General features: G+C 37.9%; 1 protein-coding gene across 16 annotated transcripts in view; it reads left to right on the plus strand.

Moving 5' to 3' along the window:
* Nucleotides 1-15,810, plus strand: part of LOC129578245 (PDZ and LIM domain protein Zasp) — a 54,980-nt gene that overhangs the window by 28,157 nt on the left and 11,013 nt on the right. For 5 of the 16 annotated variants that reach the window (XM_055466504.1, XM_055466510.1, XM_055466498.1 and 2 more), the window contains exons 4-9: nucleotides 10,679-11,148; nucleotides 11,646-11,740; nucleotides 12,843-13,001; nucleotides 13,420-13,612; nucleotides 14,611-14,805; nucleotides 15,102-15,165. In XM_055466504.1, the coding sequence (XP_055322479.1) occupies nucleotides 10,679-11,148; nucleotides 11,646-11,740; nucleotides 12,843-13,001; nucleotides 13,420-13,612; nucleotides 14,611-14,805; nucleotides 15,102-15,165 (1,176 nt within the window). Of the gene's footprint in view, nucleotides 1-10,678; nucleotides 11,149-11,645; nucleotides 11,741-12,167; nucleotides 12,316-12,842; nucleotides 13,002-13,419; nucleotides 13,613-14,610; nucleotides 14,806-15,101; nucleotides 15,166-15,810 lie in introns of all 16 variants that reach the window. The other 11 variants (XM_055466507.1, XM_055466514.1, XM_055466502.1 and 8 more) reach the window with 4 other exon arrangements.

Raw genomic sequence — 15,810 nt, forward strand, 5'->3', positions numbered from 1 at the left:
GAACATCTTCGTCTTTGAAATTGTGCATTCAAGAATTGCATTTGCTTTGAAAATGCTGTGTTGTGTAGCGGCAGCGGCAGCGGCGGCGGCGTGATCGCATCACTCTATCTCAGTAAAGTTTCTGTGAACTGAACGGGGGAGTAGAAGGAATAAACCGTCTGGACACCGTTTCTCTTGATGCTGATTCTTAATGCTGCTCCCACATCACAAATCCATTCAGCCTAGCGAAGCGTTGAAAATCCGTTATGTGAAAAGAGAGAGAGAAAAAACACCAACCAAAAATCCTGTGTAAACAGACAGCTTTTGCAAAAATATTTACGATTGAGAAAAAGTCTACGGAACGGATGTAATCATATCATGCAAACACGAATAAATAAATAATCAAAATTGAAATCAAAATGAAATCTTCTCTATGCGCCCTGCGCTGGTTGTGTTATTTTCTCTCACTCTCTCTCTCTCTCTCTGTCTTTCTCTTCATTTTGTAGATGTATGCAAAATAAATTTACATAAAGATGTGATTTTCGTGAGAGTAAACGAAATGCACAGATTGCATGGAAAATGAATCGAATGAGAGACAGAAAAAAGCAAGAAAAGGCAAAAAACGAAGGCGAAGACGAAGCCAGGCGATTTGATGAAAATACACGCTATTTAAAAATTAACAATTACACAATTGCACAATAGCATACGAATGCAAGAGGGGAAAAGAAAAGACACCCAAGTGCCAGCACGAGAACCAACAACAACGGTATAAGCCATCGGCCGCGTGTCTTGTCATACATCATGACAAATACGTGCATAGGAATCATTTAAATATCCAGTTTGAAGAATATATTACACACTCGGCACACAGCGCGCACAAATCTCTCCGGTGAGCGCGAGCGCGCGATCACACGAAGATAGTCTCAATCCCAATATGTGCTCGATGGCATCACTGGCGAAAACGAAACGAACAAACGAACGAACGTAAAAAAAAATGATAAGTCCAAGTTGTAATCGATGTGGAAAGAATTACTACGTAATTTATAAAGGAATAAATATGTGGTCACAGAATAATAGAGGACAGTAAAATACGGAACGAATATGCAAAAACGATATTGTATTTATGTATTACGTGATGGCAACCGTAGCCTATGATGTAAGCTGTCTCTCTATCTCTCTCTCTCTCTCTCTCTCTCGTTCGATTCACTCATAACAAACGGAACATGAAGATAGAACGTCACTTCAACCTGCTCCGATGATGCTTCCAAGACACGGACAAAAAGTGAATACGTTAAAAAAGCCCCAACAAATGCTAAATAAACCAAGCGATACATGGAGAAAAAAAAACGATCCAAAATGCTCATGAATTGCCTTATAGAAAATGATCGTCTTATGGCATAAAGTTGAGTATTCTTACCGAAAAAGATAGCAAAAAAAACGCAGACGACGATGATTTGACCTTGAGCAAAAAAAAAATCGTAAATACCATATTTCACCAAAACAAAATCAGCAGAAAATAATACAATATTTGCTCTTTCAAGCGCATCATCATCATCATCGCGTACAATTTTCTACACTCGAAGCAGAACAAAAAAGCACCAAAACCACCCGATACAATTCTAATGAACGAGCGAATGAATGCGCATCGAAACGCGATTGAAATTTCATGATGAGATTTCTTTCTCTTCACTTTGTTCACGCTCTCTCACAATTGTTCACATCATATCCGACTTGATTTAGCGCTCGAGAAAACGCGGATGGCAGCCAAATCGCGAAATTTATTTTCATACTTTGTTTATTTAAAGTCCTATGTGTTTGCCTGTTGAGATGTGCGTTTTTTTTTGCTTCTCTGCGTTCGACTTTTTTTGCGGCCAACTGTTAAATATTTCACACCCACAGCTTTTGAGAATAGGGAAGAGCAAGCGCAAAAAAAACAGCAACTATGAAAAAACCAAACGATCACATCGTGCAAACATACAGAGAGAGGGAGAGAGAGTGCGCAAGAGCGATTATCATACACGCATCCAACTTGTAATGATTCTTTTCTCTGTGTGTAGATATTCTTGGCACATTTAAAAATATTCAAATCAACTCCCTCGACGCGCAACCGATAAAATTGCTCGAGCAAGTGAATCAAATCGGCCGACTCATATTAGCGAGTATTGCAGAAAAAACCAAAGCTGAGCAAAAACAAAAAGAAGAACAAATCACTGAAATCTTTGTTGCGTCCTCACGAGAAGAAAAAAAAATCGTTGATGTATTGCGCAACTCTTCGATTCTCAATGAAAGTAGCAGATCGCGCCGAATTTCCGATTCGGAAACACGATGGAATTTTTCTTTCTTCGCTTTCAATAATAATACAACATAAATTATTATTCGGTTTGACGATTTGAACGGTCATATTCAGTAACGGTCAAATATTTTCATGATCGAGTTCACTCATTTCAATTTTACGCATTTTCTCCGAGTGATTGGTTCTTTTTTTTCTGAAATCACAAGACCATTCGCCCACTTGAGAAAATTGACAAAAGCAATTTTGAATTCTTCGGAAGACGAGAATGAAAACGGCCGGTATTTTCTCTTCTTCCATCAAGAATTATTTTAAAAATAGTATTCAGAGAATACGCATATGTGATATTAATAACAGTAAAACATATCATTACATACGTCGACTGATATGTAAAAATTCGACGAAAAAAAGAGTATGTTGAAAATTGTTGAAATGGAAAATAAAAGAACGATTCTGATATTCAAATACTTGAACAAAATATACTGATTTCTTTCAATGGCTCTATTGATTATTCCATGAATTGGAGCTTAGAAATTGATGAATAGGAGCCATATTTGTGCATTTTATGCTCATATTACTGTCTGCTTTAATGGTTTTTTCAAGTATCTGGATTATTGATTCGTGGTAGTGGAACCGAGGGAAAAAAAGAAGCAGAAAGAGTATAAGAGCGCGAATGCATTTAACCTGCGTGTTGTCAAACCATTAACTGGCACTGAACAATCACACTGTGCCCGCGATAAGGCACAATTAGGAGATAGAGCTGTTTTACTCTCGCAGAGCGTTTCCAAAATGCTGAATTCCATCATCGACATCGTTGGCTGACTGAATGGATCTTGTTCGTTTTTTTCTCTCTTCTGGAATGTATCAGGCCATAATAAGTTGATTCGTTTTTGATTGCCATTCGAATGCACGCAATCTAGTTCCGAAATGTTCCCAGAAATGTCACAAAAAACAGCAACAAAAAGCTCAAGCCACCGAGTGTGCGCGCGATATACCACAAGGCATGGATTGGCTTCGCTTGGCCTGCACAACAAATTCAAACAGCAGTAAAATCAGCTTATTGACACACATTAAGCCATTATTGGTTTATCTGGTTGCAAATTTTAATTTATGGCTAACGTATTGAGGCTAAGCGATTTTGAATGCATGCACTTCATGCCATTGTCGTCGTCGAATCCTGTTATCGAATGTGCGCGACCGCTCTCGCTGAGAAAGTTACGTGAATTCACGAATAGAGTTTTCTTTTCGCTTCGATATTCGCGAAATAAATTCAGTGTGAGCAATATCCGAAGGATAAACAACGTACAAAATAAAATAACAACAATGATGGAAAAAAACAGCAGCGGCGGCAGCAGCAATCGAGCACCGAATACTTTGCAACGCGAAAACCATATTTATCGCTTTGTTTTGGGGTTCACCGTGAAGATAAAGAACCATAATAATAACGGTAACAATAGTACAAATGCGTCACGTTGTTTGCATTTAATTATTATTTGTTGTTACGTTTATTTTGTTTTTTTTTTTTGCTTTTCTTGTCTCCTCCTTTGTTATTTACGACTGTTTTTTTGCTGCCAGTTCGCCCAAGTGTTTGTATTTTGACTTTCAAAATGCCAACAAAACAACGCAATTCACTGACATTACTCATGCGTTTTGCTTTCAAAATCAAACACTAAGCAGTAAGCATATGTTGTTTGGCTTAGAACACTTGGTTACATTAGTATCAAATGACCGTTGGTTATCAAATTCATTAGTTCTCGGTAGAATTGAAGCTGAAATGTTTTGAGAGAATGTTACACGCTCGAAAACTACTTAGTTCCGTTGAGCGTGAATGCACGATTGTTTTGGTTTTTTTTTTTAAATTAAAAATCGTGGCATTTACGAGAAATCACACAGTAGCATCGAACAGAATTTGAGGCGATGCCTCCTCATGTGACTTTATTGTTTCATTTTCGTCTGAAAATTAGCAGCGGTAGCCTCTTCTTATTTATCAACTAGCAACAACGGTTGGCTTTTTTTCCTCTCCCTTAAGCGGGTAAAGCGCAATTAGCACTTGGTATGTGTAAAACTCATGTGAAGCCAACTATTCTCAAAATACTTGTTTAATGTTCATGTTGACACAATAGAGATTCAATCACCGGTTGTGACAACGATGCCAATGATTTTGTTCTTCTCTCTCTCTTGCTCGCTCAAATTTTCTTGTTCGATTGCACGGTTGAGTAGCAAAGATTTTCTTCTTATTGAAAGCTCTTCCCCTCTCTCTTTCCTCCTTTTCAAGTCTTTCGTCGTGTTTTTTGTCCGGACTTTAAGTCGAAGTTCGTTTATAAATTCTAACCTTAAGAGAATAAATGAATGACTTAATCGATTCGATCGACTTGATGGAAGACATTAAAATTCCGACATTTTAATAGACAACCGACACGACATCATATGGTGAGCGAACTCACATTGGCGAGATGGTTTCGTGTGTATGTTGTTTATATCCTCTAATCGCATTCAACAAGTAACTCGAAATGACGAATGCGAGCGAGCAACGAATGAAAAAGACAAAAGAACAACAATAACAGAAAACAGTCGGTCTCTGTGAGTTTTAGTGTTTTCTTCATCGAGAACGTGATGGTTGAAATGTTGACAATTCAAAGTCTTCTTTTCCTTCTGCAAAATTTTTCCCGCATTTGAAGACTGGACGAAAACCGAGGGGAAAAAAGAACGAATTCTTTGAATTAAACGATCAGTTGAAGAAAATAAAAGGAAAAAAAAAAAACGACCAACAGAAATACACTCACTCAATCGTTCACAAAACATACAATATACTTTATACGAGAATGAAGTAGAAAAAAAAATAAAATAAAATATTAGCGGCGGCAGTCAGAGAGCCAAACTTGATGAAAGCCAAGCAGAACAACGGTTGTGTGTTCATGTTTCATTCTCATTGTTTAGTCGTGCGGAACATTTCTCAAAATTTGCCACTTCGCATAATTTTTTAGTTTCTTCTCTCACTCACTTGCTCTCTCTCTCTCTGTGTGTGTCGCTTCGCCTTGTTTTGTCGTTCATTGTTGTTTCCATTCCAGTTTCATTTGTTCGTGGTTGTAGGTATTGCTTTCCTTCAAATAAGAAAACAAAACGACAAGAAAATGAAGAAAATATGCTAAAAACGTGACTCACTTAACGATATATATTTTTTTTTTCATCTCTTTTTCCTTTTTTCTGCTCTTGCATCGCACTTTATGCGATCGGCAGCGGATGCAAATTTGCCAACTGCTCACAATTCGATGTGAAACGAGCCATTTAGCATAAAGGAAAAGTATAATTCATAAGTAACACGAGTTTTAAAATTTATTGAATGAAATGTGCCACATTTTCGAAGTCTTCTCGCCAGAATGATCGCTGGTGTTATGACCAAATCTTGTGCCGAAGCCACCTCTCTCTACTCGGGCCGTCAATGTATGGCACAGCACACAGCGCGCATGCCACAACATTGTTTCGGCTTCACAACACAATTGGTTCGAGGAATTTGCTTTTTTTTTCTTCTCTTCTACGTTGATACGTAAATCTTGTACATTTGATTCGAAACATTTCAAATTGCCCGTTTGCAAAACATTCTTTGTCCATCGACGCGTCGAGTGTCTGCATGTATATTCGAAATGGCATTGTTCAGTGTGCACACTTTTTCTTCCGATTCCCGTGCCAAGCGAAATGCATCAACAAATCAATCTGAATAATTGACTGTATTGTTGCCGGTTTTTTTTCCCTCTCCCCATATATATTCTCTTGTTGGTTGTCGTTTCTGTTCTGTCTTCTTCGTTCGTGTTTTTTTTTCTCTCTCTCGATTGCATTCTTTGTCGCTTCATTTGCATAATTTTTTTTCCTCTACATCGTTCAAATATTTTTTTATGTTTCCGGACTGCGCGGAACGAGGTATTTGAAACAAAAAACAATCCTGACTTGTTCTTGTAGCTCTCATTAGCATTAGAAAATATGGCCGCGTATATTTCAGGTTTGGTGTGTGCGATCCTCGATCAAAATCATGCGGGAGTGTGGTGTGGTGTGGTGAAAACAAATCCAAATTTCGATTGGCCGAATCGCCGGAATTGTTCAAGGTCAAGAGCGCTCTCTATCTCTCGCTCTCTTTCGAATTATGCATGCATACATTTTGCAGCGGCTCACTTTATATAGATCTTGACTCATGCGAAGCACACGAATGCATAATCACTTCCATAGTCGAGTGCACTTTAGACGAAAGTGAAAAGAGCTACCATGTGTTTCTTTTGCCTTGTTAATGAAATGAAGAAGTAGAAGTGTACGAAAAAAAACCCGCACACACACACACACACAAACACACACATGACCGCGCTCGCTCACACACGAAACGCAATAAATTCCACAGAGAAGCGACAGCGAATGTAGGTTGTTGTTCAACTGGATTGTAGTGTTTTGTGCGAAAAGCGTGTGTATGTGCGCGCGCCTGAGTTTGCGATCGCACTCGCTGACGTTCACATTGCATCGCTAAATGTGCATTACATTTGAAATGCATGAATGGATATATTTTACCACAACATGTGTGGGGCAATCCGTTATGTGGCAAAAACAGCATAACAACAAAAACGACTCAAAAAAATCTGAACATTGCATTCATAATATTTACGATTGGGAAAATGTCAAAGAGTATACATAATCGTGTGCAAACACCAATAAATTTAATCAAAATAGGAATCATAATGGAGATTCTTTTGCGCCTTTTTTCCCTCCGTCATCTCCGTCTTATTTGTACATCGCATGCAAAATAGCATTTACATTTGGGCTTGAATTGAAGAAGAGGAGAAAGGAAGACAAATGTGAACAAGAAGAATAGTTTCTTAAACAATTTGATAAACGCTCTTTTAAGAGAGAGAGAGAGAGTGTGTGTGTGTGCGTGTGTGTAGCCACAAAATTGTGTGGTGATCACTGATCACCAGCATAGATATTCCACGTAGATTCCGTTCATTTACGGCATACAATGACTATAAGAAAACTGGCGAAAATAATTGAAGTTGGATCGAAAAAAAAACCTTCAAGACATTCATTAGAACCGAGGCTCGTCGATTTCCTAGCAAACAACCAATTTTGTCTACTAAACCAGTTTAATTGAAAAGAAAAAAAAATCCAATTTTTCTTCTCTAGGACGATCGTGGAATTATCTCCAGAGTGTTTTTCTTGTGTGCGTCTTGTCTGGAACGCGATGCACAAATCGGTTTTTATTTTGACCACAAATTATCTGATTTTATTATCTATGTATCAATAAAAATGTGTAATCGATTGCTTACTAACAACTTCGTTGCTACAACAATTCCTCGAGTTGTCTAAAAGAGTCTGGTACGCGCGCACACGAAAGCGAACGTGAATGCGACAGTGCAAAATGAACGAAAAAAGGGGAGAGAAAAAAGAGACACACACGCACACAACGCAAATAAAACGAGAAACATTGATGTAGCCAAAAAGATAAAGAAAAACGTGAATGCCAACACAATACACAATACACACACACATGCGCATTGCAATTTTCTTTTGGATATTTTTCTCCATACGGAGCTTGCCTTTTGCTGCTGCAAAAGACACACGCAGCCGAACTTAATAGATTAGACCAGATGAAAAATAATATGAAATTATTAAGGCCAGTGGACGTTGGAGTCAACCAGCCAACTCTCATGGGCTATTGATGCCAATAAAAGCAAACGAACAGACAGAGACAAGCGAAAGCAACATAAAATGTAGCACGGTTGTCATGATGAGTAAGTGGTATCAGTGGCTGTGCCAGTGCGCGAGAATGTACCAAGTGCATCGAATGACTCGGATGGCGAACACCAAATGCGATCATTGTTATAATGTAATTTTTGTTGAGCACGCCTCGGAAATCACTACACGCAGTCGTTCTTTATTAGCGATGCAGCTACTACTATTGCGCACATTAATTTTCTTCTTCTTCTACTTCTACTTCGACGTTAGTTACACCAACCACGGCGGCGGCGGCAGGGTGATCGCATAAACATAATTTATCGAAAGGACATGTGGTGTGCGCGCAAATACGCGTTTTTTCCCTTCTTCTTTCAGTCGCTTTGTTCCTGTCTGTGGCGTCGTGTGAATGGCATGATATCAATCGTCACCTAAACACATGTGCCATGGCGCATTTCCACGCCGCCGCCGCCATGGCACACACAAAATCTCATGTGCGTTTCGCATCCATCGTCCGCTCTCTCTCTCTCTCTTCCTCTCTCTCTCTGTGTGTGTGTGTGTGTGTCTAGTCTCGCAACAATTGACAATGCTGCGGCTATTTATATGCGCGTTTGTTGCATTTGTAACAAAATAAATAATGATTGTTGTAATGTATAAACGATGCAACAAGATAGAGAAGAGCGCTTGCGCTAGAGACGGCTACAACAGTATATATGCCTACTTACATGTCTTTGTTGCATTCACTTAAGGACAGTTTTTCCAAATATTTTTACATGTATCTGCCACTAAAATGTATCTATCCCAGTGGTTGTTATGCATCTCACTGGTTCCACTTGCAACGCAACTCTATTCTCGGCTAAAATAATCGGCGTATTTTCTCTGCTCGCCGTTCAGTGTGTCTTCTTCTTTTGTTGCGAAGTGTGTTGCTGGTGTTTTGTGTTTGTGTTTTTTTCCCTCTTTGCTTCTTTCTATTTGCTCGTTATACGTTGTTCAGTGTCTGCCTCTCTCTCTCTCTTCGCAGATATTCTTTTCGCTAGAATGTTCCGCGCGTCTATGTAGAGATTGATCTGTGCATTGTTCATATTGTTTTTTTGCCGTTGCCGTTGCCCTTGTTGTCTTTTTCTTCATTTACGTTTTTTCCCATTTTCATTTGTTGCTGCAAATCTCTTGCGATGCGCTCATTTATTTCAGACAGAGATTTCTGATCCTTTTGCTTCTTGTGAATCGTGTCTCTTGTACATCTTTCTTTCGAGATGCCATAATGGCATGCAACGACACTGAACACAAAACTGTCAGTTCTTACAAGAGGAGAGCGTTGAAAAAAAAAACGATATAAACAGTCTCATAACATTGTACTCACTATTTACGATTATAAAATATGGCAATCTCCTCGCTTTATTGTCCATTAATAATAGTTATTAAATTGTTTTGTAGACACATTTGCATGAAACGTGAAGTAGAACTCATACATCGCAACATTGAGCCCCGGCGTTTTTTTCCGCTTCTTTGCAACGAGAACGGATCATTTTATTGAGTCAAGCAGAGACAAGCGTTTATTGTTTTTGCCGGATGGCGATTTAAATCACTTAATCCATGGGCTGCCTGATATGATTCTTATTACCGAGGTTTTGTTTTCTCTTTGTATTATTATGCCAGCCACTTGTGAGAATCACCTCGTCCTGTTTTGCGTAATTATTTTCCTGCAAAAATGACTGTCTGGAGTCATCATCATTAGTGCATTGTTTTTTCTTCTCTCTCTCTCTCTCTCTCTCTCTCTCTCTCTCTCTCTCTCTCCTTTCTTTCTTTTCATTCATGTATGCGCATGCATTTTTTTTTTGCAACGATTCATTTCGCATCGGATAAAAGACTTTCATTGTTTTCAATGCAAAACACTGCAAGCACACATGTTTTGGTGTTGGGTTTCAATTTGGTTTCGATGTTGACATCTTGTCAATTGACGAAGACGAACAACAAACACAAATAAGATATCACAAACCGCAAATATCATATCGTTCAAACCAACGAGATTCGCATTTGTTTGCGGTAATTATACGGAATGACCTTAAATATAAGCTGACGTGAACAATGTTCTAATGACAATTTCAAATATTGACATATGCACTACACGTATGCGGTTTATTTGATTAATTTTCATTGGGCTGCGGGTGTCTGTGTGTGTGCGTGTGTGATTTGTTTTGATACGAAGTCGGGGGTAATTGATATTAGCTGATGGAAAATTTACACGGAAAAAAAAATACGCATTTCTGTGCGACATGCACTATATTTCCGTTCTAAGTTTAGATGTTTGCACTTCATTGTGACGTAAATATTGACAGTCAAATCAGTTTACACATTGTGATTACGCTGCATGTTGTGCAAGTCACCAACTTTTCTTCTTCTTCTTTCGTTCATGCTTTGCAAAAATCAATTGACTCGAAGAGAAAACCAATTGAGTTGAAATCCTGTTTATGACCATTGTAAGCCTACATATTGAATTTATCAAAATTGGATTTTTTTTTGTCGTGAGTCGTTTCCTGTACAATCACGTTTTCATTGGAAGAAAAGAAAAACAACGGAATTCCGAAAAGATTGAAAGTTTCAATAAGTTTTTTTCCAGTCTGAAACAAACTCCTTTGTAGAAGAAATGTAACACTTTGTCAAACATTTGCTAAATGCTTAAGCTGTTCTTTTTTCTGTCTGCAGGTAAGCCAAGGAAGTATATCCGATCAAGCTGGCCTCCAGCCGGGCGATGCAGTGATTGCCGTAAACAATGTTGAAGCATTCAATTTGCGACACAAAGATGCCCAAGATTTGATTGTACGATCGGGCAATACGTTTGAATTGACAATCCAACGCGGTGGTTCGACATGGAAACCACACGTTACACCGACCGGTTCGTTGCCAAGTCCCGGCCAACAACACCACTATGGCGTCGGTCCAGTGACAAAAACATCATTGCAACACCATCCACCACCAAATGAACAGCACATCGGTTGCGGATACAATAATTCGGCTCGCCCATTCAATCAAAATGGCAGCGTCGGCGGTGGCAGTGGCAACGTTAAGAGCATCGTCAACAAGCAATACAATACGCCAGTTGGCATGTACAGCGAAGAATCAATCGCCGAAACACTTACCGCTCAAGCTGAGGTTTTGGCCAACGGAGTTCTTGGGTAAGTGCACACAACAAATACCAGCATATACTACAGTTTGATATTTAACAACACTGTTGTTCGCATTTGTTACCAATTCCGCACACGAGCGCGCGATTGCGCGCTCACGCCATGATCTTGCGCACATATTCGCTCAATTACATCGAATTGCCCGTGTTCGGTTCGTGCTCTATTCCACCGATTCAATGTTGTGTTACAGAGCACACACAATGGCACACCATTCGACTGTCGTGTGGCTGGCTTGAAACTGAGAAATGCGCAATCGATTTGAATACTTTTCGAAAAACCGGATTTGCACAGTTTCAATTCCCCATTGAGAGACAGCCCAGCAGTTGAATGTGTGTATATGTTGCATTTATTTTGTATTTTATTTTAGTTTAGTTTTTTTTCTTTACAACAAACGCTTCTCTCAAATTGACCACAATAATGTATCGAAACGAATGTAATTGTTTTGTTTTTTTTTTTAATTTTTGTCTCTGTTTGATTTTACATTGCAGAGTTAATTTCAAGAAGAACGAGAAAGCTTACAATTCTGAAGGCTCAGAAGTGTTGAAAGCATTGAAAGAAAGTGAAAACGATCCACGAGAACCAGGTAAATGGAATGTTCAATGTTGGACGACTGAAATACATGGATATGGAATACGCATGCATTCAATGTTTAGATTATTTTTTGCTTTTTGAACAAACAAATCACTATGTTCTCACCACAGAGTTTGCTGCCACTGTATATCCAATTTGATCAATTTGATCTAATTTTATTTCAAGTGCTCCCAATAACACACATTACTTTGCCCTTTCCACTCCTTGATCGCGCACTCGCGAGCTCACACATACACACACACACATATAGTAGAAATAGATAGAGCGTTTTTTTTTTCAATCAAGAAATTCTACACACAAACATTATTTGCAGAGCGCACACACAAGAAAGTGGATAGGCTTCATTTGAATAGAAAATCAATTGAATTTGATAAAAACAGCACACGAAATACATAAAACACAATTTTTTGTTGACACAGATCCACACAGATTTGCACACCAACAACAACATCATCATCAACCAGTTACAAAGCATGTCAGTGCACCGATCGATCGTCCAGCACCACCTTCAACAGGCGGTTTGCCACCTGGCCAAAACATTTGCTCTGATTGCGAACGATTAATTGTGTAAGTTTATTGGCGAGAAAACCGAAGAAAAAAAAAGAAACAAACAAACGACAGACATTCAAGCAGAAAGACACAGAAACAAAACAAAACAAAACGAAACCATTCCAATGCGAATACACAAATGCAAATGCAAACAAAATCTAGATCTGATTTTATCAGTCGATCTACTTTGAATTTGAGTGAACAAAAAAATATATCTCTTTTTCTTATCAAGGGCAACGTTTTACAAAATGTAGTAAGATTGTGCAGTATATAGAGATAAGAATACAATTGAAAACGAAACACTTCTATTCCTAAGACTTTCCAACACATTTGATTGCTGTTAATCCGTGATACACACACTTGCATTCTATGTTGTTTTTCCCATGTATGTGATCCAGCCATTTGCTCTTTGGTCCCTGTCTCAGTGTTCATTATTGTTGTTTTTTTTATTTGTTGTATATGGGAAATGAAAAACTTTCTCTCTCTTTCAACATATCAGCTCTTTTACTCTCTCTATTTTTCTATTGACATTCATAATATTTTAGTGTCGTCTCATTTCTATTGGACAGCAAGTCACGCTATCGGTAACTATAGCGCCATTTCCTCACGCACAAACACTCCAAATCCATACAGTGGTCAGCAACAACAACAACAAGTGCAACAGCAGCTATCACAACAGATCAGTCGAAATGAGGATTTTGCTGGTATAATGTTCTGCATTTAGTTCTTGACCCAAAGAATTATGTTTTTTTTTTATCAACGAAAAAACCTAATTGATACCCATAGAACAAAAGAATAACTTATGAGTTCTCTCACCCATAAATGGGACGGAAAAAAACTTGGAGCAAAAAGAGACAAATAATTATTGTAGAAAATAAAAAGAACTACAAATAAGCCGAAGACATCTAGTCGTTATCTCTTTCCAGTAGCGAGAAAAATGCAAAAAATTATCTTTTCCGCTCAATACTGAGTTGTGTCACTTTTTTGCTCTAAGTTTTTTTCCGTCTCTCATAAGTTGTTATTTCATTCTATGGGTGTCAATTTGTATTCACTTGAAAATTTAATTGATTCTATAATCTTTTGCCATTTTTCTGGTTTGTTTTTTTGCAATGAATGAACCAGCATCGGAAAGTGTACAAAGGTCGATTTTGCCGTCCACAACCACCGATTCAACGAAAACACCAATTGTCCAAACGAAAATCGTCGATTCCTCATCGCAATGCATTGCTGCAAGCGCTGATGCGTCGCAGCAACAGTTGACAACGACGTCGTCGAAAGCGTCGCCTCCGTGTGGCGATTGTGGAGCAACAATCGTGTAAGCAAAGTGAAAATGAGTCACCTTGTCAATTGTTTTTTTTCTGTCCTTATTCGAGATGAGTAAATCAAGCCAAAACCAAAATCTCTCTGACTTCAGGAATTATTCCTAAAAACCAAAAATCGTCCGTTCTCCTAAGAGTTCTTTATTTTGATGCGTGTGTTAGTCTGTTTATTCGGTGTTCTTATTTTTGGATTACCCTGTTTTATTTTTGATTGATTTTGATGATGAAAGTGTTACAATATTTTTTTTTTATGCCAACCACTTTTGACAAGCACACAATAAAGAACATTTGCCAAACGGATTCGTCATCGAAATGTTTGGGCAAATAAAACAAAAACACCAATACGGTATATCTATTAAAGTATCTATTCCTTGGTGATTGTGATCACATTTCGATTGACCTTGACCGAATTACCTTGTGACCACTTACGCATCACTCTCTCACTCTCTCTTTGTGTTCACCTGATTCTGACTCAGCCAAATTGAAAACAAATCATAGAAGAAAAACAAATCAACTAAAAAATGTTTGGCACATATATTATTCTAATCGCATTCGGTCTACCTGTCTCTTTCTAATCCGTTATAGGAAAAAAGCCCTTTGTTTTTGTTGTTCATCCGTGAGAGTGTTGTTTTTAGTAAAATGACTCAATCAATGATCGAACTTTTGAAACATGCACGTGTCTTGTTTATATAAGTTTTGATTTTTTCGTTAAATTTTTTTCTTTCTATTCTTTTTGTCATCATATTTATGATCTTTGTCCTTCTCCTGGCAACAATAATTTTTTTTTCACTCAAATTCAATTGATTCGGATTGTTTGTGTTTATTGAATGGCCAGAAAAAAAGCACACAAAGAACATATTCAAATTCGGTTTCATTCTGTTTTCTGTCTTCATTTGTTTTTCTTTTCTTTTTTTTGTTTTCCATGCCTAATCCAAATGGTATGTCGATTTGGTTGTGTAACTAAAAAGAAAAATGTGTTTGTTTCTGTTTTTAGTGGTGTATTTGTTCGTATAAAAGATAAAAATCTTCATGTTGATTGCTTCAAATGTGCCACATGCGGTACATCATTGAAGAATCAAGGTTACTTCAATATAAATAACAAATTGTATTGCGATGTGCACGCCAAATTGGCAGCCGTACAAAGCGCACCAACCGGTACCGAGGGCTATCGTCCAGGATTGATTCAACCGTAAGTACATAAGGCATTTTGAAATATCCAACCAAACTCACATAAAATAAATCATGCGTCGAACTCTGAAGATCAGCGTAAGAATTGAATGTTTTTTTTTCATGTAAATAATCGGATGGTTTTACTTTTTCACTCTCCTCAAGAACATAATTGTTATTACACACTTTGCCTTCATTCATTCATTCATTCCCGCCGATTTGAATCTCTCATCTATTCAACTCAAGTAGAAAATTATTATTAATAATCGATTTGTTGTCGTTTTTTCTTCTTCTTCTTCTTTTCTATTCACATTCTAGAAACTCCAAACTCACTGCAAACAGCACAATTTCAAATGCTTTGAGTTCACACGTGAACGGCGGTGTAAGTATCATTTGTTTTTCTCTTTAAATTCTGTTTTGTTTTACATTTGATCTAAAAAAGATTTACAACATACCAAAATATGTGTTTTATCGATGTTTGATTGTTTGATTTTTGATGTCGTTTTTCTGTTACGCAATCTACTCGTGTTTTGGTGGCTTTCTTTTAACCCGTGATGCGCTGACGCTATTGCTAACTTGATAAAAATTTACACATACATACACACACATACCAAAAAACCAAAAAAATAAACCAATACAAATCACACACACACAAACAGCATGATTTCACCATAATGCCAACACATTCGCGAACAAGTAGTTCGGCATCGTCTGTTGGCAGTTCATATGTAAGCAGTACGGATTCAAATAAAACATCACACATTGAATCACCAACACCACTTCAATCGCAATCGCAATCGCTTGAAATGTTCAACAACAATTCCAATTTTCATTCGTTAAATGGCTCCGCCACAACATTGCCTGCTTATCAGAGTGCATATAAACTAATCAATGAGCATCTGAATAACCAAAATGGTCATAAAAACGGCAACGGCAATGGAATACACCACCACAACAACAACAACAACAACAACAACAACAACAACAACAACAACAACAACAACAACAACAACAACAACAACAACAA

Source organism: Sitodiplosis mosellana, unplaced genomic scaffold (genome assembly GCF_009176505.1).
Source record: "Sitodiplosis mosellana isolate CC-2019 unplaced genomic scaffold, AAFC_SMos_1.0 Smas_scaffold_6226, whole genome shotgun sequence".
NCBI lineage: Eukaryota > Metazoa > Arthropoda > Insecta > Diptera > Cecidomyiidae > Sitodiplosis > Sitodiplosis mosellana.